This window comes from Carettochelys insculpta, chromosome 17 (assembly GCF_033958435.1).
Source record: "Carettochelys insculpta isolate YL-2023 chromosome 17, ASM3395843v1, whole genome shotgun sequence".
In the NCBI taxonomy this organism is placed as follows: domain Eukaryota; kingdom Metazoa; phylum Chordata; order Testudines; family Carettochelyidae; genus Carettochelys; species Carettochelys insculpta.
This window is the reverse complement of record NC_134153.1, coordinates 26824092-26851170: the sequence shown is the minus strand read 5'-3', so window position 1 is coordinate 26851170 and position 27079 is coordinate 26824092. Positions and strand designations below refer to the sequence as shown.

The 27079-nt window shown below is 41.6% G+C and overlaps 1 protein-coding gene across 1 annotated transcript in view; it reads left to right on the top strand.

Annotated features, from left to right (window-relative positions):
- The window catches only part of PTPRT (protein tyrosine phosphatase receptor type T), a 700719-nt gene that overhangs the window by 532537 nt on the left and 141103 nt on the right, over nt 1-27079 (top strand). The window contains exon 12 of the mRNA XM_075011494.1: nt 19057-19330. Within this exon, the coding sequence (XP_074867595.1) occupies nt 19057-19330 (274 nt within the window). The remainder of the gene's footprint in view (nt 1-19056; nt 19331-27079) is intronic.

Below are 27079 nucleotides of genomic sequence, written 5' to 3'. Positions count from 1 at the left end.
AGAGGAAGCTAATGCTGTGAAAAGTTGGCTTAGCAACTGAAGGATCTCCTTTCAGGGTGCCTGGCTAATGATTCAAAAGATCGTCAGTAAACATGTACTCGATTGCATGGTTTTGCTGTAGTCCTGACATTTATTATAACTGAGAAATGACTTTGAGATGCTCGTACCATGGCAGCAGCAGCAGCACCTTCAAAAGTTAGGTATCTACCATTATATCTGGGATTTAGAAAGTTCTCAAGTAAATGAGGTAGAGTTTGCACTTGATCCATTTGCTTTTTATTGCCTGAAGTTTACGTTTCTGTTGAGGTATTTCTTTTTCAATGTCTCTTGAAGTATCTTCCAACTTTTGACAGCAGCAATTTGTCTGAAGTTTGGTAAAGGCTATAGATAACAGATGTCAGTATACTGAGCATATCCTCTACCTTCCTCTTTAATCAGGTGTTAGATACTTTGGATGAGATACTTCCATCTATTTCATCATGGTTTTCTTCACAAAGCTTTAGGAGACTAAACCAATCCTTAATAAATTGTTCAAAACAATCAACCACAGAATTCTATCAAACGTTTTGAGGGAGAATTATTTTGGATCCTCCTGATCCTTCAGAGAAGCTGACGTAAAATGGTTGTGAAGGAAATATCCTGTGATTTCAGCAGTGTTTTTGTTTTTTCCTGAGAAAGACTTACTTAAGTCTTTGACTAAAAGATGAGTTCAGTGAGCACTCCAGTTATATGTTCTTAAGAAACCTACTTCCATTTCTTCTTCCAATTATCTTCTCGTTTTGCCACATTTGCAGCATTGTCTATGACAAAGATGTGCAAGTAACAGTTGAATTTTTGTTCACAATTTATTACACCTTTCACTAACACTTCTTTAAAATAATCTGTTGTGTGGGCATTTCCCAATGTATCTATTGTTTCTGAAAGATATGCAACCCCATCATCTCCTGACACAGGTACATGTTATTGGATCATTTTGTACATTGCTCTACCATGAAGGCTAAAACTGGAAAATTTCCCTTCTGTGTTTCTTGCACACTGTTCAAGTTCCTTCTCAGACATTGTATCTAGCAATCTTCCACAAATGTCTGCTCTACCAGATGGAGTGTAGCTTGGTCACAAGAACTCAACCATGTCAATTAAGTTGTTTATAGCTAACAATGTGAAAAGGAGAATTTGTGTCATAAATGAACCAAACAATCATTTAATCTATGGAAGGGTTGGCCAGCCAGTTAGAGTAGAAGAGCCAAAATAGCTGTGGATAGTATATAAAGAATCAAGTATATATTGCCAGCAGTCCCACTACAGTATTTGGGACATTTGGTTATCTGACACCCACAGCTTCCTGGAGGTGCTGGATAATAGACATTATCTGGATATAGATAATAGGTAACTGTAATATAGTTTACAATTACATGGTAAAAAGGAGAAAGTAAGGCATTTTTTAATAGCAGTGTCCTGTGGCTCTCTTGTAGTTTGGTCTCTGATTTTGTAAGCAAGCAGTTTTTAAGTGAGGTGTAACTTAGGGATACACAAGACAAGTTAGGCATCTGAAAGGGGCACAGTAGTCTGTGAAGGCTGAGCACCACTGAATTAAATCACACAGAAATGATATTGTATGTCAAAATCTCTTTTATTAACTGCACATTGAAGCTTTTTTAGCGTAGCATTTTATAGTGTCTTGTATAACAGCTGGAGAATGATAGGAGGTGAGTTTATGCCATAAATGTTTCATGTTGCCCAGGTAAACTGTCAGGTTAAATCCCAGCAATCAAAAGGTTAATGAAGTCTGAACTTTAAAGACGGAATCACAGATTGGTGGTAATTTTCTCTCATTCAGCTGTCAGCTGGTAAAACAAGGAGAGAATAGGGAAAAGGACTACAATTGTCAATTTGAGAGGTTTCTCTTTCAAAGCAGTTTCGACAGTTGTTTCATGGTTTCTAGCTCAAACATTCTCTCCATTATCCCAAAAGGGGCTAATTGTGAGCTGCATATCAATGACAAGTGAAAATAATTGAGGCAAAGCACATTGAGGACAATGGAAAGGCTCCCATGGGCTACTGGGGTCATTTGGGTCTTGCCAGATGTTCCCATGTCAGAATGGTGAACAGGTTTGGTATAAGTGGTAGATTCTGCTTTGAATCAAGACATGGACGTACAACTGGTAATGGGTGTGCAGGCTTTGTTCTGTGCTATGCTCCATGTGGGAGCCTACTCTCTGATAACCACAGGCTCTGTAGTTGTTAGTAGCACACAAATGAGAATGAAAGGGAGGATGAGTAAGCTCTGCAGTTGTAGGTTTAAAATTTTCAGGACTTAATTATGCCACAGGTCTATAAATTCCAGAAACACGTTAATGCTCTTGTGATTAAAATTATAGAGAGCCTAATTGAAAAAGCATAAACCAAATTGAAGAATTCCTAATTATAGTTTGCTTTGAGGTGTTAATTTCCTCCACAATGAATGTGTAATTTTTTGGAACCAGAAAAAAGGGAGCTGTTTTACCGGTGTGTGGGCTGGAGGTGGAATGAGGGGATTATCACAAACACACACACAGTACAAAAGGAAGCCTCGGCAGGCACGACACCATTTCAGACACCTCTCCTCCCTCCGCAGCACATCTTGAGAGCAAAGGAGAGGGTTGGCGGAGAGCTGAAGAATGTAAGGTTTGCTAAAAGGAGATAAGTTACCAGTGGAGGGGGGGCAGTGTGCAGAAGGTGCAAGCTTAGAAGGCAATATCCTGAGCCAAAGAAAGGGAGTAAAAGGCATTGGATGGGTGGGGAGAGTGACTGGATCAGGCAGGAATAAAGCTGGGTTTGACTTCCCACATTTCTGACTGTCCAGAGAAGTTAATATCCATACATGATGCCGTTTCCCTCAAAGGATGAATATTATGTTGTGAGTCCTACCTTGTGTCAAAATATGCTGGGCGTGGAGAGGCCATGGTCAAGCACAGGGAGCCAAGTACCACTTGCGGATTTGAAAATTGCCATAGGTTTGGTGTGTGTTGACTATGAATAAGACTGAATGGCTATATGCTAGTTAAGAGCTGGCCAAGCATGAGCATGCACTGCCCTGCACCCAGCACTTCTTTTCTGACACCTGACCTGCTCACTTCTGCTGGTGTGGGAGACAGTTGTGCTGATGCTCGCTACACCAGCTGAGCATTCCCCTACAGCCGGGGAATTCCTAGCAAGCCATCTGGACTGAGGCATCATGGTAATTTTGCACTGAGTGAAAAGTGCAAAATGCCTCGAACAAGGATAGATGATCTGGCTTGATGTTCTCAGCAGTCCTAAACACACACACACGCCTCAGGGAGAAAGTGAGTAGGAGTTGGAAGCCTACAAAATATTTTACCATGACCTAACAAAGGATTATTGTACCGACACCATTTTTTTAAAAAAGGGCTCTAGAAATGATCCTAGTAATTACAGGCCAGTAAGTCTAACTTCTGTACCAGGTCCATTGGTTGAAACTAAAGTAAAGAACAAAAACGGCAAACACATAGATGAGCATAATTTGTTGGGAAGGAAAGGCAGCATGGTTTCTATAAAGGGAAATCATGCCTGACCAATCTACTAGAATTCTTTGAGGGTTCAAGAAGCATGTGGACAAGGGGAATCCAGTAGATGTAGTATACTTAGATTTTCAGAAAGTCTTTGACAAGGACTCTCACAAAAGACTCTTAAGCAAAATAAGCTGTCATGGAATAAGAGGGATGGTCCTCTCATGAACTGATAACTGGCTGAAAGATAGAAAACAGAGCATAGGAATAAATGGTCAGTTTTCAGACTGGAGAAGGATAACAAGTGGTGTTCCCTGGGGTCCATAATGGAACCAATACTATTCAACATATTCATAAATGATCTGGAGAAGGGGGCTAAACAGTGGAGTGGCAAAATTTTGCAGATGATACTAAGCTGCCCAAGATAATTAAGTCCAAAGCACGCTGTGAAGAGCTTCAAAAGGATTTCACAAAATTAGTTTACTGGGCAACATAATGTCAGATAATTTTTAATGTTGATAAATGCAAAGTAATGCATATTATCTATATATAAAATAGTGGGGACTCATTTAGCTGCACACTGAAGACACACATTTCTCATTTAGCTGTTACCTCTCAAAAGAAAGATTTTGGAATCATTGTGGATAGTTCTCTGAAAACATCCACTCAATGTGCAGCAGCAGTCAAAAAAAGCAAATAGAATGTTAGGAATCATTTAAAAGGGGCTACGGAATAAAATAGAATATCTTATTGCCTCTATAAAATCCAAGGAATGTCCATATCTTGAATACTCTGTACAGATGTGCTGGCTTCATCTCAAAAAAAAAAAATCTTGGCATGGGAAACAGTTCATAAAAGGGCAACAAAGATGATTAGGAGTATGGAACAGCTGCTGTATGAGGGGATATTAATAGGACTGGGACTTTTCAGCTTAGAAAAGAGGTGGCAAAGGGTATATCTGAAAGAGGTCTATAGAATCATGACTGTTGTGGAGAAAGTAAAAAAGGAGAAGTTATTTATTTGTTCCCATAACACAAAGTATAATTAATAGGTAGCAGGTTAAAAACGAACAAAAGGAAGTGTTTCTTCACACAATGTACAGTCAACCTGTGGAACTGCTTGTCAGAGGATGTTGTGAAGACCAGGACTTTAACAGGGTTCGAAAGGAACCAGATAAATTCTTAGAGGCTAGGTCCGTCAATGGCTATAAGCCAGGGTCGGCAACACTTGTGTCCCTAATCTCTGTTGGTCAGAAGTTGGGCAGGGTGTCTGGGAGATGGATCACTCAGTGATTACCTGTTCTGTTCAATCCCCTCTGTGGTACCTGTCATTGGCCACTGTTGGAAGACAGGTTATGTTATTTCGCATGGCTTTGCCTGTTCCTAGTCCGATTACCAAATGAGGAACATCCTTATCTCCTTTATACCTTTGTTCTTTTCAGTAACATGGCTCATGCTGCACAGTGTCAATGGAGGGTTGTGGGATTCGGTGGGCTGTGGAAACATAACACTTCCTTTGATTCGTGAGGTGATTCCTGTTGTTCGGCTTTGAAGCATGTTGTTGGGAAAATTGTGGATGGAGCTTACAATATGTCTGGAATTGATGTGCATGTTCTGTGGGTAGAAACCTTCGTTATGTACTGTTATTGATCTAGCTCTCTTCTTGGACATTGTTAACTATATTTTTGAAAAGTAATAAATGCTTTTCGTCCTGACCTAGCAGCTGTAGCTCTGTACAGTGGAGAGGGGATGATCAGATTCTGTGCTGGAATAATTCTACACAGTTTAACTAAGTTAATGTAGCTACTGTACTCTGTCTTATGCTGGCTGAAGATATGGCCCTGTTTAACCATACCCTTGTGTATCCCACTGTGTTTACAAAGAACCTAGATAGACCAGCCCCAGGTTTGTTCTCCTCTCTCTGAATACAACCAGAGTTATGGTTTGTCCCGTGCCTTGCCTGAAGAATAATATGGCCCCTGCTGTCCTTGAAACTTACCTTTTGTCTTGAAAGAAACCAGTGACTGCCAAGAAGACCCCAGTCAGTGACAGCTGCCTAATGCTAAGTGGCATTAACAATTTTTATTTGCTGGTGTTTTGTATTTGTTTTTGCAGATTAAACAGATGGCAGGTGGTTCAGGAGGGAAAACATACCTCTGAAACCACTGACATTCGCTCCTGTCACAGTGAAAGCCATATCTGTCTGCAGTCATTATCTTTAATCTGCCAGCATGGAACAACAATGAACTGGAGAGATAGGGACCAAGTCTATTCCACTGGAGAATAGCAGCTATTATATCTAATTTGTGTTGCATGCCAGGTCAGGCTTATGGATACAGCTAAAACAAGGGAGTGTATAGTTTTGAAGTGGCCTCTGTTGGTTTTGTTTCCAGGTGGACTAAATACGGCCGAGTGAGCCATTTAAATCATGATGCATGTATAAGCCAAGTAATGTAAATATGTTCATAGCTTCCTGCTCAGTCTCCCTCCCAGGTTCCATTCTGGAACCAGCTTGTGTTTTCTGGATTTAGATTTTTCTCTGCAGTCCACAGACAGGATCCTAGTTACAGGGTCTTCCAGACAGTATTTGGAAACGTTGCAGTTTCAACGTTCTGGCTATTGCTCTCCATCCTGGTGAGAGCTCATCGCCAGCTATTATAAAAACCAGTGATGAGTGAAACACAAGAGATTGGGATCCACCTATGTGAATATTTCTTCAGACCCGCAGAGTCTGCCAAATGATGCTGGGAGTGCAGGAAGGGGAGGTGCTTTGCTTGTGTGTTTCCCATGCTTTTTGCTTACATTTGGAACAGAAATGGCTGCCTTTCCCATGGTGGGGAAGGGCCCATAATTCCATCTACAGAAAATCAGAAAGTGCAGCCTGATCAAATTCACACACTTCGAGGGATAGTTCTGAAGTGGTTGATCCTGGGCTCATCATGCAGTCATGGCCTCTCTCTGCTACAGTTACGTGTGATTATTCACATAAGGCAGTTGATGGGGTTTTGAGGAAAATGCCAGTTGGCTGTTGCTTGTAGAGACAGATAGAGGGTGGAACAGATAAGGAGTTAACACAGAGACTAGCCTGGGAGTGTGGGGACTGTGCAGGCCAAATGCTGGTGTTCCCCAGGGATGGTCTGGGGCTGTGGGCAGCTTCTGCCTGGGGCAGGCCAGGGTGGTGGGAGCTGTGCAGCCCACCAATGAGTAATCACCTGGGTGGTCACTTGTGAGTATAACTGTCCCTGCTCTTACATCCCTCAAATTTGATGGTCTTAGCTCTTATCATTTAGGAGGAGTTCTTGAACAAAGGGACTCACAGATGGATGGCTGGACAGACACACGTCTCTCAAATATAGATACAGATAAAAAGTTATTCTCACTGGTAAATGACTGAACAAATTCTTCTTACTTGGTTCATAACATAGTAAAAGCCTCCCAACTGGTTAATAACTTAGATTGGTTAATAATTAAATCACAGTGTTGTAATGTCATGTCTGCTAAGATCTGCAGGAGATATATTAAAGAGCCACTTAGGTCTCCCAAGCCAGGGACTGAATATCACTGAGTTAACATATGTTGTAAGAGGCCATTCAAGGTGAAGTGGGCAGTTAACACCTCTGCAGTTGTAGAAAAAAAGAGAACCAGTGGGTAAGAAATTGTAGTGATGAGTCATAAATCAAGTGTCTATATTAAGTCAATGAGTTTGGACGTCTAGCAGAATCATAAATTTAAGTTCCTAACCTTCATCTTTTCAAGATGCTGTTGAGATTTCCATTCAGGATGAGGACTGAAAGGTCAGATATCTCAGTCTTCTGCTTGGGCAAAATGCTTCCTTTTACCACCCCCGGTAATGACCTTCTGCTGCAACGTGTGCTTTGGTGTCAAAAGCAAATTAACAGTTAACACTGCTGCACTTGTATATGGCAATATTTTCTGAAGGTAAATTCCATTCTAACCTGATACCTAGTCTAAGGCCTGATCCAGAGCCCATTGTGTAAGTCTTTCCTTTAATTTTTAATGCTTTAAATTGCTGAAGATGTCAGTGCAGGATGCTAGCTTTCCAGTATCAACCTCTCAGGGAGTTTGTGAAGTTTAACTCATTAATCATCATACATCCCTCTGAGTTCCTTGCATTAAACATATTCTAAAGGGCAAAATATTAAGCATCAAATTTTAAAATATATGAAATTACCTATCCCACTTTATATGTATAAATTACACCTGCACAGTGTGCAGCACAATTTGCATCCACAGACTGATTGCAAATGGAAATCTCAATGCCTGAGCCTATAGCCTACCTGCTTATAGGTATAACTAGAGGAGCAAATACTTACAGCTGCACTCTCAGTTTGATTGCAGGCTTACATTGTGCAGATGCAATTTATGCTCAGAAAGGTGAGTTGCTCTTTCTGCTTTTAGACCAGCGATGGGCAATCTAGGCTAGTGAGTGGGCCTCATGAACGTCTGTCCTTCATCTCACTGGACCACAAGATTGACATAACTAAGGTGGTCTCCCACGATAGGGTAGTTTTGTGAACTGCATTTGCATATCCAGAATTTAAGGGGTGTGCTGACTGACCAGTAGCAGTGTTTTGTTTGGATGCAGCGGAAATACACAGCTCTCGCAGTCAAAGTTGTGTGCAGTAAGCACTCACTTCACTTCATGTGCCCTGTCTTTACATGTGTCCTAATAGTAATACTGGTAGGGGGAAAAAACTATGCAGACAGAAACCAGCAGACTGTGGCAACCCTGCACAAGGGCAGTAGTGAACGAAAGGTCTCATGGGTCACACGTTAAACCCTAGTGGGCCACAAATTGCCCATCTCTGTTTTAGTCTGTTATGTGTTTAATTCTCACAGGTTTTCAATGGAAAAAATGCTAACTTCTCTATAGGTTTATTAACTGTCCTATATAATTTATTCAATCCCTTCCGTGAAGTTCTGTGAACTTCTGTGAAGTTCTAATGCTGTTACGGAGGATGAAAGGCTCAGGGAAGGAGAGCAGTCAATGGGAGCAGAGGGAAACCATCCCATAGTTGGGACCCTCCTTCCAGAGGGTGATGTTGTATCCTCTCGTGCCGAGGATACTTCTCCGGGGGAGGGAGCGCCAGCTGTTAGGAAGAAGCAGGTTTTAGTAGTGGGGGATTCGATCATTAGAAATATAGATAGTTGGGTTTGTGATGACCGGGAGAACCGTATGGTGACTTGCCTGCCTGGTGCGAAGGTTGCGGATCTCTCGAGGCATCTAGACAGACTTATGGGCAGTGCTGGGGAGGAGCCGGTCGTCGTGGTACATGTTGGTACCAATGACATAGGGAAGGGTAGAAGAGATGTTCTGGAAGCCAAATTTAGGTTACTAGGAAAGAGACTGAAATCCAGAACATCTTTGGTGGCATTCTCTGAAATGCTTCCAGTTCCACGCGCAGGGCCAGATAGACAGGCAGAACTTCAGAGTCTCAATGCGTGGATGAGACGATGGTGTAGGGAAGAGGGGTTTAGATTTATTAGGAACTGGGGACACTTTTGGGATAGGGGGAGCCTATACAGGAATGATGGGCTCCACCTAAATCGAGGTGGATCCAGACTGCTGGCATTAAACATTAAAAAGGTCGTAGAGCAGTTTTTAAACTAAGAGGTGGGGGAAAGCCGATTGGTGCGGGGGAGCACCTGGATCGGACGGAGACTTCTCTTACACGAGGCTCCATAGATAGGGATTCCCTAGAAGTTAGTCAGATAGGGAACGTGGGAAATAATATATGGGCAAGATCAGATGTGAAACAATTGCATATAAAAAAATCCAACGCATCTGTGAAAGGCGGACATATAAATAGTGGTAGTTTTTTAACATGCTTTTACACTAATGCTAGGAGTCTGTCTAATAAGATGGGTGAACTGGAGTACCTCATATCAAAGGAGGAAGTTGACATAATAGGCATCTCATAAACATGGTGGAATGAGGACAATCAGTGGGACACTATCATACCGGGATATAAATTATATCGGAAAGACAGAACAGGTCATGCGGGTGGCGGAGTGGTACTATATGTGAAGGATAATATAGAATCAAATGAAGCAAAAATCCTAAAGGAATCAAAATGTTCCATAGAATCATTATGGATAACAATTCATTCCTCTAATATGAATATGGCATTAGGAATATATTACTGACCACCTAACCAGGACAGTGATAGTGATGCTGAAATGATAAGGGAGATTAGAGAGGCTATCAAAATAAAAAACACAGTAATAATAGGAGATTTCATTATCCCCATATTGATTGGGTGCATGTCACCTCAGGACGGGATTCAGAGATTAAATTTCTTGATGCCTTAAATGACTGCTTCTTGGAGCAGCTAGTACAGGAACCCACAAGGGGAGAGTCGATTCTCGATCTAGTCTTGACTGGAACGCAGGATCTGGTCCAAGAGGTAACTGTTACTGGACCGCTTGGAAATAGTGACCACAATATAATAACTTTTAATATTCCTGTGTTGGGAAGAACACCGCAGTGGTCAAACACTCTGGCATTTAATTTCAAAAAGGGGAATTACACTAAAATGAGGAAGCTGGTTAAACAGAAACTAAAAGGTAGAGTAATTAAACTAAAATCCCTGGAAGCTGCATGGAAACTGTTTAAAGACACCATACTAGAGGCCCAACTTAAATGTATACCCCAAATAAAAAAACACAGTAAGAGACCTAACAAAGGACCACCATGGCTAAACAGCCATGTTAAAAAGGCAGTGAGAGAGAAAAGGGCAGCTTTTAAAAAGTGGAAGTCAAATCCTAGTGAGGAAAATAGAAAGAAACATAAACACTCCCAAATTAAGTGTCATAATGTAGTAAGAAAAGCCAAAAAAGATTTTGAGGAACAGCTAGCCAAAAATTCAAAAAACGATAGTAAAATGTTTTTTAAATACATTAGAAGCAGGAAGCCCGCTAAAAAAGCAGTGGGTCCCTTGGACGATAAAGATATAAAAGGAGCGATCAAGGAAGACAGTGCCATTGCGGAGCGATTAAATGATTTCTTTGCTTCAGTCTTCACGGCTGAGGATGTTACAGAGGTTCCTAAATCTGAGCCAGCCTTTTTAGGTGACAAATCTGAGGAACTCACTCAGATTGAAGTGACATTAGAGGAGGTTTTGGAATTAATTGATAAGCTGAATAGTAACAAGTCTCCAGGACCAGACGGCATTCACCCAAGGGTTCTGAAAGAACTCAAATGTGAAATTGCAGAGTTATTAACAGTGGTTTGTAACCTATCCTTTAAATCCACTTTGGTACCAAATGACTGGAAGACGGCCAATATAACACCAATATTTAAAAAAGGCTCTAGAGGAGATCCTGGCAATTGTAGACCAATAAATTTAACATCAGTACCAGGCAAATTAGTAGAAACACTCGTAAAGAGTAAAATTGCAAGGCACATAGAAGAGCACGAATTGTTGGGCAAAAGTCAGCATGGTTTCTGCAGAGGGAAGTCGTGTCAAACTAATCTATTAGAATTCTTTGAAGGGGTTAATAAACATGCGGACAAGGGGCACCCAGTGGACATAATATACCTAGATTTCCAGAAAGCCTTTGACACGGTCCCACACCAAAGGCTTTTATGTAAATTAGGTGGTCATGGGATAGGAGGAAAGGTCCTTTCATGGATCGGGAATTGGTTAAAAGACAGAAAACAAAGGGTGGGAATAAATGGTAAATTTTCACAATGGAGGAGGGTAACTAGTGGTGTTCCCCAGGGGTCAGTCCTGGGACCGATCCTGTTCAACTTGTTCATCAATGATCTAGAAAATGAGGTAAGCAGTGAGGTGGCAAGTTTGCAGATGACACCAAGTTGTTCAGGACAGTCAAAACCAAAACAGATTGTGAAGAACTACAAAAAGATCTCAGCAAACTGAGTGATTGGGCAGCAAAATGGCAAATGAAATTTAATGTGGGTAAGTGTAAGGTAATGCATGTTGGAAAAAATAACCCAAATTACACGTACTACATGATGGGGTCAAATTTAGCTACAACAGATCAGGAAAGGGATCTTGGAGTTATAGTGGATAGTTCTCTGAAGACATCCACGCAGTGTGCAGCGGCAGTTAGTAAGGCAAATAGGATGTTAGGAATTATTAAAAAAGGGATCGATAATAAGACAAAAGATATCATACTTCCCCTATATAAAACTATGGTACGCCCACATCTTGAGTACTGCGTGCAGATGTGGTCTCCTCACCTCAAAAAAGATATGTTGGCATTGGAAAAGGTTCAGAAAAGGGCGACTAAGATGATTAGGGGCTTGGAAAGGGTCCCATATGGGAAGAGGCTGGAGAGACTGGGACTTTTCAGTTTGGAAAAGAGGCGATTGAGGGGCGATATGATAGAGGTATATAAAATCATGAATGGTGTGGAGAAAGTGAATATAGAAAAGTTGTTTACCTTTTCCCATAATACAAGGACTAGGGGACACCAAATGAAATTGATGGGTAGTAAGTTCAAAACTAATAAAAGGAAATTTTTCTTCACACAGCGCACAGTCAACCTGTGGAACTCCTTGCCCGAGGAGGCTGTGAAGGCCAGGACTCTATTAGGGTTTAAAAAAGAGCTTGATAAATTTTTGCAGGTTAGGTCCATAAATGGCTATTAGCCAGGGATAAAGTATGGTGCCCTAGCCTTCATAACAAGGGCAGGAGATGGATGGCAGGAGATAAATCACTTGATCATTGTCTTCTGTTCTCCTTCTCTGGGGCACCTGGCATTGGCCACCGTCGGCAGATGGGATGCTGGGCTGGATGGACCTTTGGTCTGACCCAGTATGGCCATTCTTATGTTCTTATGTTCTTAAGTTGCATCGTGTGCTTGAAAAGCACATTGTAGGGCAGATCTCATTTGTCAATGAAACATGCGGATGTGTAGAGTGAGTTCTATAAAACCCTGAATGTTCTTTATGAATCAAACTGGTTTTATCTGACTTTCCATAAGGGGAAAATTTACACTATACATTAAATTGTTAATGGTGATGCAATCAAATTTCCATTTCCTAGACCCCATTGCATATCTCTTACCTTTATTTTGGTACAAGGTTGCATAAAGTTTGCTTTTTGTGGGCTTAGTTCTTTGTTTTCCAGCCACCTTGTGCCAGACCATAGGATTTTATGTGAGTTTTCAGGAAATCAAAATAAAGATACAAGGCCAAATTTTCAAGTGTCAGGACTTGATTCTCCTGTCCAAATGCAAGGCATCCAAATCAATACTTACTTATAAAGTAGGCATTTAAACGTTTGTTCAAGTGCCATTCAGATTATGCGCATGTGAGTTTGGAGGTAGGGATAAGGAGCGTTGCGATGTGGACATCTACCCACTATGACGTGACACACACACTATCATTCTTTCTCTCTCACAGCCCAGTAAGCAGTTCTTTGGAGGGAAATTACTTCTGCATGTTGATAATTTGGACCACATTTGAGTTAGAGCTGAAAGTTTCCCAATTCTCTTGCTAATCCTGGTCTCGTTCTAGCCAATCCAGGGGAAAGCAACCTGCTGAAGTCAGGGACTAGGGAATAGGCTATTTCTACTGCCACCTTTCTTGTCTCTGATGGGAGAAAAGTATTGTTGGAAATAATAAGTGCATTTGTATTATTTAATGAAAGTAGATACTAAAATTACTCTGGACTCTTGAAATGTTGCTTGTTCTTAGCAAGTCAGCCAAGGGTATTACTATGAGGCCTACACAAGCTGGAGAAGGAGTTTAAAAAGAGAACCAGGTGTACTCAGAGGAGGCAGGCAGTGGAAGGGAGAAGACCTCTGGGCTGAGCTCTGGGGATGTGCTCCCTAGGGCTATGTCTGCACTGCAGGTTTTTTTGTTTTGGTTTTTTTTTTTCCGGAAACAACTTGTTTCAGTGCTCTAACATCTGGGTGATTTCTGAAAAGAGCATTTGCACCTTAAGAGCATTTTGAAATTGAGTGTACATACTAGCAAGCCCAATTTTGAAAAAAGAGCAATGAGAGGATGCCTCCCCGGTGGCCAATTAAGCCATAATTACCTCTGCTTAGTACACACTGACTCAATTTAGAAATTTGAAAGGGGAGGAGGGTGCAACAGTCATTCCTTTTGGTGGAGTTACTATTTTGAGTTAAATGCCCTATTAGTCCAGAATAACAGGCTTTGCAATCACAGAGAGGTCATCGTGTTAGTCTGTATCTTCACAAAACAAAAGAGCAGCCCTGTAGCACTTTAAAGACTAACAAAGTAATTTATTACGTGATGAACTTTCATGGGGCAGACCCATTTCTTCACATCTAGAGTAGTGTGGACACAAGGGTTTTTTTTTCCCACAGGAAAAGAAAAAGTTTTTTTTTCTGAAAAAATACAAACAAACACCAGTGTAGACAAGCCATGAGAGTGCTTACTGCCTGAGACCTAGCAGCACGGAGCTGACCAAGCTGGCAAAGGACAGGCTGGTGACTGATTGTGAAAGCCCAAAACTTTATTACGAGTCTTTAATTTATCCTGGGGGTGGGAGAGAAGGGGTCTGAGGTGGGAAGTGATTCAAGGAAGCAGCTGCTTAGTGCCCTAAGGTACAGAATTTATCTGCCCAGCACTGGAGCCTGGATAGGAACTTGCTGGAAAGGATGGGCTTCTGCTCCCCGATCGCCTCCAAAAGACATGATGCCAATTGGCTGGGGAACACCTTAATTATTAAATGACCCAGTCGCAAGACCAGGCTGTCCTTCAGCCTTGACCATTAGATGGCACTAGGGGGTGACTATCCCCTTTTTTGCTCCCCTGTAATGCTAAATCATTCCAAAGTTCATTCTGGGGACTTTTACCTTTCTGGGAAGCAATAAGAGGAACACCAGATTGGATGGACAAATGGTTTGATGCTAAAGGGCAGGTGCTCTGTGACAGCTGTTTCCCTTCACCCGATGCCCATACCAAATCTATCCATTCCAGTCTCAAACTCAACAGAACGGATATCTCTCTGGAGATACTTCCCCAGTTTGTCTCCCCTGTTGTTCTGTATATAGTGTGAAGGCAAAGCACGAGCAGGGGAAGAAGGGAGAGAAGCCAGCCAGAGTGACAGAAATCTCTCAGTAGGGAAATAAGACTGTGATCTGGGGTGATGATCATCCATTCTCATGCTTGCACATTGACTGGAGAACACATTGTTTAAAAGATTACCTTGTAGATGATGATAAGAGCCCATTTTCTCCCTCTGCACACAGTGTTTACGCTGTGGCGACCATAATGTCTGGAATTTTTATAAGCGATTTAGAACAGAGCTATCAAAAAATTTAAATAGCTTCTATTAAAGTGAAGTAATGTGTTTTTATCTGTATAAACCCTGTAAAAATTATCAAGGAATCCACTTTTGTCCTCTCTTAATTTTTTTTCAAAGAAAGACTTTGTAGTTTCATAGCAGGGCAGTTGCCCTGTCAAAAAAAAGTCAGATCTTTGACTAATATGCCATATCTGATGAGCCTCAGGGGGCTTGTTTTGGAGAGCCTGGTTTTTGGTATTTGGAAGACCATGTTTTCCCATTGCTTATTGGGCTTATGAAGACATACTGTGGGTGAGAATCGATGGATTTGTCACTATACGGACAGTGTTGGTTGATACTGGCTGGAAGCAACAACTGGGAAATCAGGAGCTAGTCATGCCTGTTAGATGCATGGTACTGTCCTACTCATAACCTGAGAGTCAGTAAAATCTCTGAGAGAGATTTCCTTATGGACTTCTCAACCTTCTTTCCTTTCTTCCTTCCTTCATTGTAGTGCTCTTTCTGGGAGAAACACACCTTCATTCTTATCCTGTAGTACATACGCTGGGCTGTGAGCTTGTGAGATCTGACAAGCTGCAAAGGCAGGGCCTTGTTCAATACACCGACAGGGAACCTCTCCACAAAATTATCTGATGCAGAAATGTTTTTGGTGAGTCAGCAGATGCAGCATTTTCCATGAATCAACACCGCAATAGTGGCTACTTAGCTTGTGTGGAACCCTGTCCATCAGCAGAGTTCCAGGCACTACACAAAGCAGGTCAGGTTTATGATCCCCGTTTCATAGATGGGCACATTGGGGCACAGAGATGTGATGTTATTTTTTAACAGGGTCATCCCAGAGGCCAGTGGCAGAGCCAGGACTAGAATCTTAGCAGTAGGTCTCCTGAGTACCAGTCTTTGCTTTCTTGGCTAGGCCAACTGCTTCTTTTAGCTCAGTGCCTCTCTATTGTGCTGGCAGGGCATTGTGCAGCTTGGACATGTTGTCTACATCCTCTGAGTGAAGAAAAGGGACATGGCTGTGTAACTGCATTGTGGCATTAACCTACATGTGGTGGCTAAATTCCAGTGTGGGTGGTAACATTGTTAACTTAAAATTCCTAGAGTAGTTTTATTTGCATAAAGGATGGCTATTCTGTACTAGTGGTGTCTGCATTTGAGAGGTAGCTGAAGTGATTTTCAAAGTGCCTTTGAATTGCTGGGGTGAAAAAGTGCTGTGGTGAATCTACTGGGTCATTACCTTCTACTTGCCCCAAAAGGTAGGGAGAAAACCAAGCCAGCAGAGGACACTACCTAGCACAACATCCTGCCAGCAGATCTGAGTCCTGTAAAGCCCAATCCTAACCATAAGACCATAGAAAAGGAGGAACATTTCAGGTACATTGTCATCTCCACAGCTGGTGGTGGGGAGCCTCCCAGCTCCAGTTGATAGGGCTAGCAACTGCCCTAAAACTAGCTGTGTAGATGGCTCTTTGAACTAGCAGCTCAGGCCCTGGAGTCTAGGGAGGAGGGTTTGACCTCAGAGCCCAAGCTGCAACTTCCAAGTGAAGCCTAAACAACTGTCTTTGGAGCACTGCTGGCCTGGAGCTCTCAAGACAGCTGGGGAGGTTTGCTGCAATGGGCAGTTTAGATTCATTGTCAGAGACTCGAGGGGACTGAGCTCCCAGGAGAGTCAGAGGCGCTACATGTGAGTGGGAGCAGCTGGCTGGGAGCTAGCTGTGGAAGGAAGACCTGACAACTTGCAGTCTGATAGCCAGGAGCCAGAAGCCTGGTTTTGGATAGGGAGGAGGCCCGTGGCATAAGAACAGTGCAGGGGGCTCCACGAAGGTCTGGGATATACTGAAGAGCTGTGGCTGGGGCAAAGTATGGTGAGCAGGCTGGGATCTGCTTGGCCTCCAGGATGGAGTGAACTGGAGGGAGTTTTAGGCACTAACTTGTGGTAACCCAGAGCAAACAGGTATCTCTATGTCCCACCACTGGACTCTGCCACCATGGCCTGGCTAGGAGTGGTTGTAACTGTCGAAGCTATTGTGTGCCTTCTATTGATCACCCTTTACTTCTGTTGTTTGTAGGAGAATAATCCTGTGCTCCTCTTTCAGAATGGGAGTGTTTTGATGGGATGCATCCAGGGCAGTAGAACCTAGTGACTAGCACACGTCTAGCACATGGCTCTGAGTAGAGACGATTGTACCTGCCAATGGTGGAGAGGTGTGGGAAAGGAGTGAGGGCAACAAATGTCACTGAGTATGAGCAGTACAAGCCAAGCCGTGAATACAGAGCGGCGTCTGACGCCACATGATGCTTGTGCCACTGAGCTGTTGTGGAGCTGGAGATGGTGTTCCGCAGCATTCACAATAACTGCAGCCCTCCATAAATATGTCATTGGTATTGTCTGTGGTCATTTCCCAGGACATACAGGGGTGACTGGTGCCTGCAGTGAGGGGAAGGAGGTCAGGGTGGGCTGCCCAGAGGGGCAGGGCCATGCGGGGGCATTTCAGTCAGCAATTAACATTTTGGCAGGGGCTTAGGGAAATGGTGCACCTGCTGAGTGTTACTACAAGGCACCTGTTACCACAAACATCAGTGAGAGCCGGTTACCCTCCTTTTTCCAAAGCTTGCTGCCATTTCTCTGACTGCTTTCTTTCCCAGGGGAGTTTGCTAGGTATCACCAGAAACTAGATGGTAATTAATCTAAACGTGCAGGATAGCTGTTTGGTTTCTCCGGCGGGCGTTAGTCATCCTGCTCATGTTTTCTGTGGGACTGCTGAGGAGATGGCAGTGTTAAAAATTTTTCACACCAATCTTTCTGCAACAGTGAGCTTCTGAAGCCACTAGAACGATGCACTGCTGGCTGCTTCCTGTCTTTGCATCGATCTCTCCTGTCTAACGAGACAAAGAACTAGCCTCATGGAGACAGGTGAGGCAACATATGTGAATACCCTGACAAAAAGTGAAATGATCGTAGTGGTATCTCATTCTTTGTCAAATGGGTGAGAAGTGTTAAGCAGTCAGTATGCCTCTCACGATTGTAGCCGGGCTGAGGTTAGGGCTTTGTTAACTGTTTGTGACAGAAAACAAAGAAAAGTGTATTTGGCTGCCGTGCAGCCCTATTCGGGTCTGCAAAACTGTGGTAGAAGGTTCAAGAATTGGTACAAAAATCACTGAGCTCAAGAGTTTAATGGGATAAACATTGGGATTACTTTCACGTGAACAGAATATCCACGGTTGCTTTGTAACAGAGAGGGAGCCGTGCTAGTCTACATACTATCAAAACAAAAAGCAGTCAAGTAGCACTTTAAAGACTAGCAAAATAATTTATTAGGTGAGCTTTCGTGGGAAATCTGTCCCACGAAAGCTCACCTAATAAATTATTTTGCTAGTCTTTAAAGTGCTACTTGACTGCTTTTTTTTTTTCCAGAGTTGCTTTGGTATTCAAGCCAGGAGTCGGAAGAGAGAAAAACCTACCAGCTTCAAGGTGAATGTCAACTTCTAGCTCTTGAAGTTTTAGGAGGAGAGTTTGGGTGGAGGAATTAAAGTAAGAACATTCTTTCTGTTAGAATTTTAGGAAAAGAGCAGAAGTAGCAGCAAATATGTAATATGCACAAGTATATATTGTGCCAATTATGACTGTTATTTTATTCAACAAGTTCATGCATCCTTGACCTAAATCATTTCAAAAGGCATTCATCGTCACTTCTTTCAACCACCACCATCTCCTTTGGTGCATGGTATGATAAAAACCTGGGGTACCTCCTACAAAATAATTCTACCTTGTAAATTTCCTTAATGTTCTCTCTACCTGGAACCTGTTTCTTTAGTTACTGCAATTCATTGTGCATATTGATTTTGAAATGTACAATTAACAACATGGAAGATATTGTTAGACATTTGCAGCAGTTTTTATCCGCAGCGAATCCCAGAGTGCTTTACAAACATGCATAAGACTGAAGCCTGTATTCATTTTCATGAGGGCATATCTGGTGAAAATATGAGTGAGTAAAGAGTATAGAAAGAGTCTAAAGAGAGTAAATCCATTGAATTCAGCAGACTAAATGATCAGAATCTGCTCCAAAGAGCACCAGTGCAATGCAGCCATTAGCACAGAGAAGGGCTTACCTACTGTGTAGCTAAAAGGCCTTTGTTTTCAATGCTCAGTTTTCCTATCTCTCAATATCTTTAGTTTTGCCTTTTTTCCTTCTATGTCGGTGACTTTCTTGGTATTCTAACCTTGTCTTCCTCTCTCTCTCCTCCCCTCCTTCACCCTCCTCCTCACCTTCCTAGTGTCTATCAGCTTGTTGTCAAGGAAGAGAGGCTGCAGAAAGCACGGCGGGCTGCAGACATCATCGAGTGCTTCTCTGTTCCAGTGAGCTACAAGAATGCTTCCAGCCTTGACTCACCCCATTACTTTGCGGCCGAGCTGAAACCCATCAACCTTCCTGTCACACAGCCCTTTACGGTGGGCGACAACAAGACCTACAATGGCTATTGGAACGCGCCTCTCTCACCACTGAAAAGCTACAGCATCTACTTCCAGGCACTCAGCAAAGCGAATGGAGTAAGTGCAGCAAGAACAGAGGCTAGCTTTGTGTTACCTCTTTCCCTCCATGTCCGAGAAAAGCACTTTTTTTTTCTTTGAAAGCTCAAGGAAAACAAAACACTTCAGCGCTGGTCCTCTGCTTAGGCCTCTGGTGCATTGTTCCACTGAAGATTGCAGAAGAGCATTAAGTTGTACATGGTGCAGCTAGCACTACCCAAGATGTGTTTTAGAGAACTACCCCAAACAAAGGGAATGGGTTATATTTCCTGCAATAAACTCACTTCCAAGATGCATTTTTCACCTTATAGTTGCACTAACTCCAGTGAAGGGGCTTGATGTCCTTTTATAGGGCAGAGCCTCTACTTCCTGCTTATCTTCACTTCCAAATTTGGCATTACTAGGGAAGAAGTTATGAAAGAAGAGAAACATAGAAAGCTACAAAGGAGAATCAGCCTCCAGTCTTGAATCTGGCTATCTCCTACCTTAGCTATTACAACTGGGATTTTTAGCTGAAGTGGAATTTAAGAGTTGTCAAAGCCTTTCGATAGAAATTGAGTGATTTATTTCCCTGCAACCTTTTGAAGAGCCAAATCTATGGCTAGAAATATGTATAATGTGTTTGGGGAAAGAGGTTGAGAATGAAGACAGCAAAGGGGCAAAATATTCATTGCTATTCCTAGCTCCCAAGTGTTACCTTTGTGATGCCCAAATATTACCAGTATCATAGGAACAAGAGACAGAAAAGTTTATCTTCCAGTTTATTTGCATTTGTTTTCTACAGTCTGCCAACTTCCGATGTATTCTTACTACTTTTACCAGTTCTGTATTCAGCCCTCCTTTCCATTAATAAATTCATGCGAATATTTCCTCTGAAGGAGCAAAACAATACTTTCTCCCAAACCATATTGCAAAGTTAAATACCTACTTAGGTGTTAGATGCCACTTCAGGAATCCACAGTGACACTATGACGCCATCACATTGAAAACACACCCACACTCACGCAAAGTATTATGCTTGATTTAATAGACTAGCCAGGCTAATGAGCATTTATAATGTTCCAGTTTTACTGCCAACATTTATCACCATTCCTGTTTCAATGTACCTGCAGCATAACTTACAAGCAACAAGACTCTTAAATTGTGTGCTGTTTCCTCACCTTTGCTCTACCACCAGCTGATCCTTTCTCCTTACAGCATTATTCATGTAATTCAGTATTGGATTTGCCATTAGAAAGAAAAGAGTGAAATACATGTGCATGTTTGTCTGTGTCTAGCAGACAGATTACCCCTTGCATGACAGTTGATTGCTTGTGAATGGGTCCCTAAGAAAGGAAAAATAATACAAAATAATATGGCATTGATAGATAATATGAGTAGAAATGTAGGCTTTACCTGGCATGCTGGATTAATGCAGCAATGTGTGGTTTGTGTTGTGCAGCTGGAAGGCTTCATATGCTCTGTGTACTCTGAATTTACAAGCCAGTGCAGGGACATGACGGGTCTGACTTGACTATAAAGCATTAATGCATGTCATGGTCTCACCAGGATTATTCTGCAAGTTTAAGGTTACAGGTGGACATATATGTGCTGCAGAAGATACTTGTTAACGTAATGAATCTGGATTTTTTTATGTGCAAATAAGCAAAGGCCTATCTTCAAATATGTGTAGGACTATTCTGCATGTCTGAAATATATTTGCACACACAGCAAATAATCTTGATGCAAGTTGCTCTTGGAGCATGCGACTCATTGCCTCTTGCATGCATACATTTTATTGGCGCAGCAGGTGCATGTGTTTTCAGAGTCCAATTTAAGTGCGGAGTATAGAAAAAAAGTGTCCATTATATATAAAGTGTGATAGACTGCCCTCTGCTGTCCACAGTTCCAAAAGCAGAATTTGGATCTCCAGGTATTCTTCCTTGTTTTGTGACAAAGTATTTTGGCCTATATTTCACAGAATTTTTTAAAATACTGATAATTATCAGTTCACCATAGTTCCCAGAATTGTTTGCAGGCAGCAGTTATTATTTATGGTTTTAAGTGTCCAAATGCATCCACAAATCAAGCAGGTCTATGATGCTAACAGAGCCTGTAAATAGTTGTTGGTGAAAAATTGCACCCTAAGATCTTGGTGCCTCCAACATTTCAAAGGTTATAAAAGGCATCCCATTGAAGTCAAGGAAAAAAGGTGGACATAAGTTACATCTGGATGTCTAAATGTTTCAGTGAGGTATTTACCCCTCACATTAAACCCAGGTGGTCTATAATCCCATTAATCACTTGTGATTTAAAATGACAAAATCTTTTTTCCGCACCTTGAACCTTGAATTAGAATCACCTTTGCCCACTGAACTGTAACAGCTCCTTATGGAAACTCAAAGTTTCTAGAGTTTAATTTGAAAATTTTGAGAAACTTTCTGAGTAGAGTAAAAAAGCAGCTTGAGTAGGGGGGTGGCAGTAAAATGGCATTGTTTCAGCTTCACACTCCACTGAGAGCTGTGTTCAGTCAATGTTCTTGTGTATTCTGTTACCATTTGCCATGATTGTCATGTTGAAAAGAACATAATTAACAGCTGGATACAAAACAAGTGTTGCAAATTGCGGCAAAATCAGATCATGAGCTTTCCTGCCTTCTGTTGTGTCATGCTGTATTTGTTTTTGTGAGTTTGAACAAGATCGCCATTGTTCATTGAATTCCTTTCTCTGGACTGTGGCAGGAGATTTGTTCTGTGTGATGCTGCTGCCAGACTGGGGTGTCAATAGAACACGTGTGAAACAGAATATACTTCAGCATTGTTGTACACAACACCTGTTTCCAAACTCTGAAATTCCCTCCAGTGATTGTCCAAAGCCAGAAGCTGAACTGAAATGTGTCACAGAGTTTTATGTTAAAAACAAAACAAAAGCAAAACTAAGATAGGCTTTTGTGTTCATGAGATTGTGAGGGTGAGAAGTACAATTAATAACTGTTCGTTCCATGGAAATTGTCACTTATGTAATATGACACAAGGAGCAGTAGGCAATAAAAGGAAACACGCATGGCTGTATCTAGCTCAGTGAGTTCTTTAACTCATCATGTAGAGTCTTCATCTGAAGATCAGAGTTTTATTTATGCCTCTGGATTACTGTGTTATTCAGGTAGTAAATTGGTATGTACTTCACGCCATTGTGCCACTGGCTTAGAAGCATGTTCCTTTCTACAAAGTATGAGTGACTTTGTCCCATGAAGACAGCCTTTATCTAGGAAAATCATCTGTTCACACACATGTGGAAGGCACAGGGCCCTTCAGTGTTACCTCTGTCAAAAGGTGAGGCCAATGCAAGTTGGCAGTTTCATTCTTCTGTCGGTCTCTTGTAGCCCCCTCTAACTTTCACCTAAAGGAAGTGCTTTGCCAGGTTTGTCACTGACTGTCTTCAGTGTCCGAGCCATATAACACATCCAAAGGTGGAGAGTTTCCTGGCTGCAATCAATCCTGTGTGAGGAGCTTTTTATTGAGTGTAGACACTAGGTTTTCTTAGAACTGTTTCATGCACTCACTGCTTTTCACTTCTGCTAATGCAGAACTTCACTTCAGTTTTTAAACTGTAAAGTTCAATATTCTGGACCATTCTTCCTGTGAATATGAGGCTTCATAACTCAGTCAGAGATGATATGGGAGACAATGTTGGCTTGTTACTGCAACCTGGTAGTCCAAAAAGTGAATGATGTTTTCAGGTCATGAGCGTAAAAAGTAGCACTTCAGCGATCAATGGGAATATTATTTTTGAAGCAATCGTGGAATCTGCAGAGTTTCTTATTGATTTTTTTGCATCTAATGAGTTGTACTACATGCACATTCATGCAATTCTTAATTCTGGATTTCCAGCCACTGACAGTTCTGATCATAGTGCAACTTTTTTTTTTACTGCTTTTGAAAGATTTTTGGGATGTAGGCAAAACTGCCAACATTTAAAGAGAGAGTAGATCCATACAATGCCAATGAACTATTTAAGTCCTATTTTGAGAACTTAGGAGATACCTAGGCTTGAAGTGACTCTTCTTCTCAGGGAGTCCTGCAGCATCTGAAAGACTAATATCTGGTAAATAAGTAAATTTGTTAGTCTTTAAGGTGCTAGGGTGTGGCTTGTTTTTGTTTTTTTTTTTGAAGCTACAGACTAATTTGGCTATGCCCTGAGGCTTCTTCTCAGGGGTAGCTTTCAGTCTTAAAAAAACTCTATGGGACATAAATAAATAATTCCATTAGTGATAATACAGTATAAAGGGCTTTCTGTAACTCACAATAGTTGTGTCAAAAATGACCCAACCCTACTCCAACCTATGTCTGTGGGATTTTTAGTACAGGTTTGTGTCTGTGTTTTGCAACCCTTTTACCTTTGAAATAACATGCTGAGCCCTGGTCAGTGCTACAGGACTGTGCCTGTGTTTTGTACCCTTGATAGTCGCTTGTTTTCATATATAGATAATTTTCTGAAATATTTAGTGCTGAATCTTTCTTGCTAGCATTTTGCCTGAGGATTTATTTATTTGTTGGTTTATTTAGTTTGAGCAAAATCCCTTAATCTGTGTTCAAGTAGAGAGAGTAGGAGAGGACATACTTTTCCAATTGTAAATAACAATAAGAAAATAAAACTCCAAGTTCTCTTCTATTTAAGTTACACAAAAAATAGTTGAATTTGAAAAACTGCAGTTTGGAGGAACAGAGTTTTTCTTGGGTGGTTAAGGGGAATACTGTACCATCATCTTGCAAAGGCAAGTGACATGGCTAATTTTACACACAGGTGGTCCAGTTGGCTTTGGTTACAGTTAAAAGTTGAGCATATGTTTAAATCTTTCCAAGATCAGGGCATAAATGGTAAGGATTTTAAAAATCAATTCTGAACATGCTCAGTTAGTACGTATGAGTATTTTTGTAGTCTTATGAGGACCCATTTCCCCTTCTGCCTTTTTTGACAGACCCAAGGACAGCTAGTTTCAGGCTGCCAATAGGGTGTTCTACATGACAGAAATGGTAATGACTTATTGACCCAGAGCAAAACCACATAATATATGGAAAATATGAGGTTGTGCAGGGGGAAAAACACTCGTGGATGCTGTTTAAAGAAATCTCACTATTTTTTACTGCAACTGATGTCTGTAAATTCTCAAGTGTTAGTTTCTTTTCTTTTTAAATAGGTTTTTGTCTTTTTCTATTCCAGCTAGAACTGTCAACTTAATACATGTCCTGCCCAGTTATGCTGTTCTGCACAATTGTCCCTGTCCAATCAGCAGCAGCAAATGCAGGCAGAAATCGCTCCTTTATCATCCAGTGTGCATCAGTGAAATGTGAACTTTAACATCCTAAATGGAACCATTTAAAAACTCATATTGTTGAGCCAGGCCAATTCTCTTTATCTTGAAAGGGAAGCGGATATAGAAAGCAAGAAAATTTAAATTCTGAAACCATGTTAATAGACTGTTGAGAAAATACAGTTAAAATAATAAAGCCAAGACATTCAGAATAGTGTTAATTTAGTCCAGTTACACATATGTACTAAAGTATTTTTGTCTTCTTGATTTTTTCTGGTTAAAAATATGTGTACCTTAGCAAATTAGTGCTTGCATGAGAAAACATCTACAGCAAAATAAACTGCATGTGCACACAGCCAAATTAACCCTGCCCTTGAAACTTCAACTTTGGCACCTCCTGAGCTTGATTAGCTGCCCAGTCATAATCTTTTTCACATTGAGAACAATCAAACTGCTCCACATATAATATATAAGATCTTCCACATAGAGGTCACTGAGATCTTTATAGGCATGAAGTTCCACACTACTTCTGTGGATCTGGAAAGTAGAATTCAATTCCAGTTATATCAACAGCTCAAAAATGTACCCAGAATTCAGAAAATTGTAATTGTAGAATATAGTTTTCATTTTTCTGATGTTTCTGTTTACAGCAGTTAATTGTGTGTGTGTGTGTGTGTGTGTGTGTGTCTCCTTTCAGCCACCTGTACAATTGTAGGTTACTTCTGTTCATTCCCATTTTACTGAGGGACAGAGTTTTAGAACTCTCTGTGGTTGTATAAAGAGTTTGGCTGACTGAGCTGTTCAGAGTTGCTTGGAAAAAATGACTTTTTTTTTTTGCAAAAACATGGGGGGGGGGTTGATAGGAAAGTATTTTACAAACTCGCAATTTTGGGTAACAGATAGTTTTCCTGAAAACACAGTTTTCTGTTGGAAGCAACCAAGAGGAAAAATTTTTGACCAGTCCTAATCAGGAATACAGATCAAGGTCCTGTCTCTCAGACCCTCCCCTTCACCAAGTGAAAATCAGAGCCTGTCTGTCTGGCTTGTCCTCCCTGGCTGCAGTTGTATTTTACTCCTTATATGAAGTGTTGTGGAATGTTGTTCCACAGTCCAGATGTCTTGTTTGTAGAGTAATTGCCCTTGTTTTTGGCCATACCAAAGTGTTGTCTTTTAAAAGGTGCTATTTGTCTGTGTACAATATAGCCATTAGCAGATGGAAATGCAAATAGAATACACTGTATCCTGCCTTCTCAAATTATGTTGTGCAGGGATCAAGCACATGCTCAGATGAGATTAGTTATAGCATCATTAACAAGCTTTCCTTTTTGGTTTCTCGCCTATTCTTTTTTTCAACGCTGATTAATTTCCCCAGCTTGCTGTTGTGCTTGATAGCTAACAAAGAGCTACAATACAGACAAAAATATTTTCCAAAACCAAATTGGGACTTTGCGCATTAACGTGTTTTGCTAAGTTTGAACTGCCACAATACTACTTTGATGTCCCATGTCCACCCTCCATCAATGCCTTTTCAGGTCCCACTTGTTCAGTTTACAAGTCAGGACCAAAATCTTCTATTGCAGCCTTTGACCATAAAGAGTGTGGAATTGCACATTAGTAGAAGTAGCTAAGCGATGATGCATGAGATGTACATTAATACAGCTATCCCTTCTGCAGGTATATTGGGTCTGCAGTGCTGACAGTTGTACTGTCTTCTAGTGGTGTCAGTGAAACCAGCAGATACAACTCTGAGCACAAGCTTTCCGGGTGGGAGGGAAGGTGGTGGTCAGGGGCAGTGTGTAGGCACAATAGGCATTGTGGGAGGGGAGCGTTCTATACAATGGAGGGTAAGGATAGGGTCCAGAGGGACCTAGACAAATTGGAGGATTGGACCAAAAGAAATCTGATATGGTTCAACAAGGACAAGTGCAGAGTCCTGCACTTGAGACAGAAGAATCCTGTGTACTGCTGTGGGCTTGGGACCGACTGGATAAGTGGCAGTTCAGTAGAAAAGGATCAGGGATTACAGCAAGTGAGAAGCTGGATATGAGCCAACAGTGTACCTTGGTTGGTAAGAAGGCTACCAACATACTGGGCTGTATTAGTAGGATCATTGCCAGGAGATTGAGGGAAGTGATTATTCCCCCTCTATTCAGCACTGTTGAGGCCACTTCTAGAATCTTGCATCCATTTCCCCAAGCCAAGGATGGTTGGCCCCATGCTTTGGTGTAAGAAAGTGCCATTTGAACCCCACTACAGAAACAATGTGGACAAACTTGAGAGAATCCAGCAGAAAACAACAAAAATGAGTAGGGGGACAGGTACATGACTTATGAGCAGCAGCTGAGGGAAATGGGCTTATTCAGTTTGCAGAAGAGTGATGGGGATTTGATAGCAGCCTTCATCTCTCTGACGAGGGGGTTCCATAGATGGTGAAGCCAGGCTGTTCTCAGTGCTGGCAGATGACAAAACAAAAAACAGTG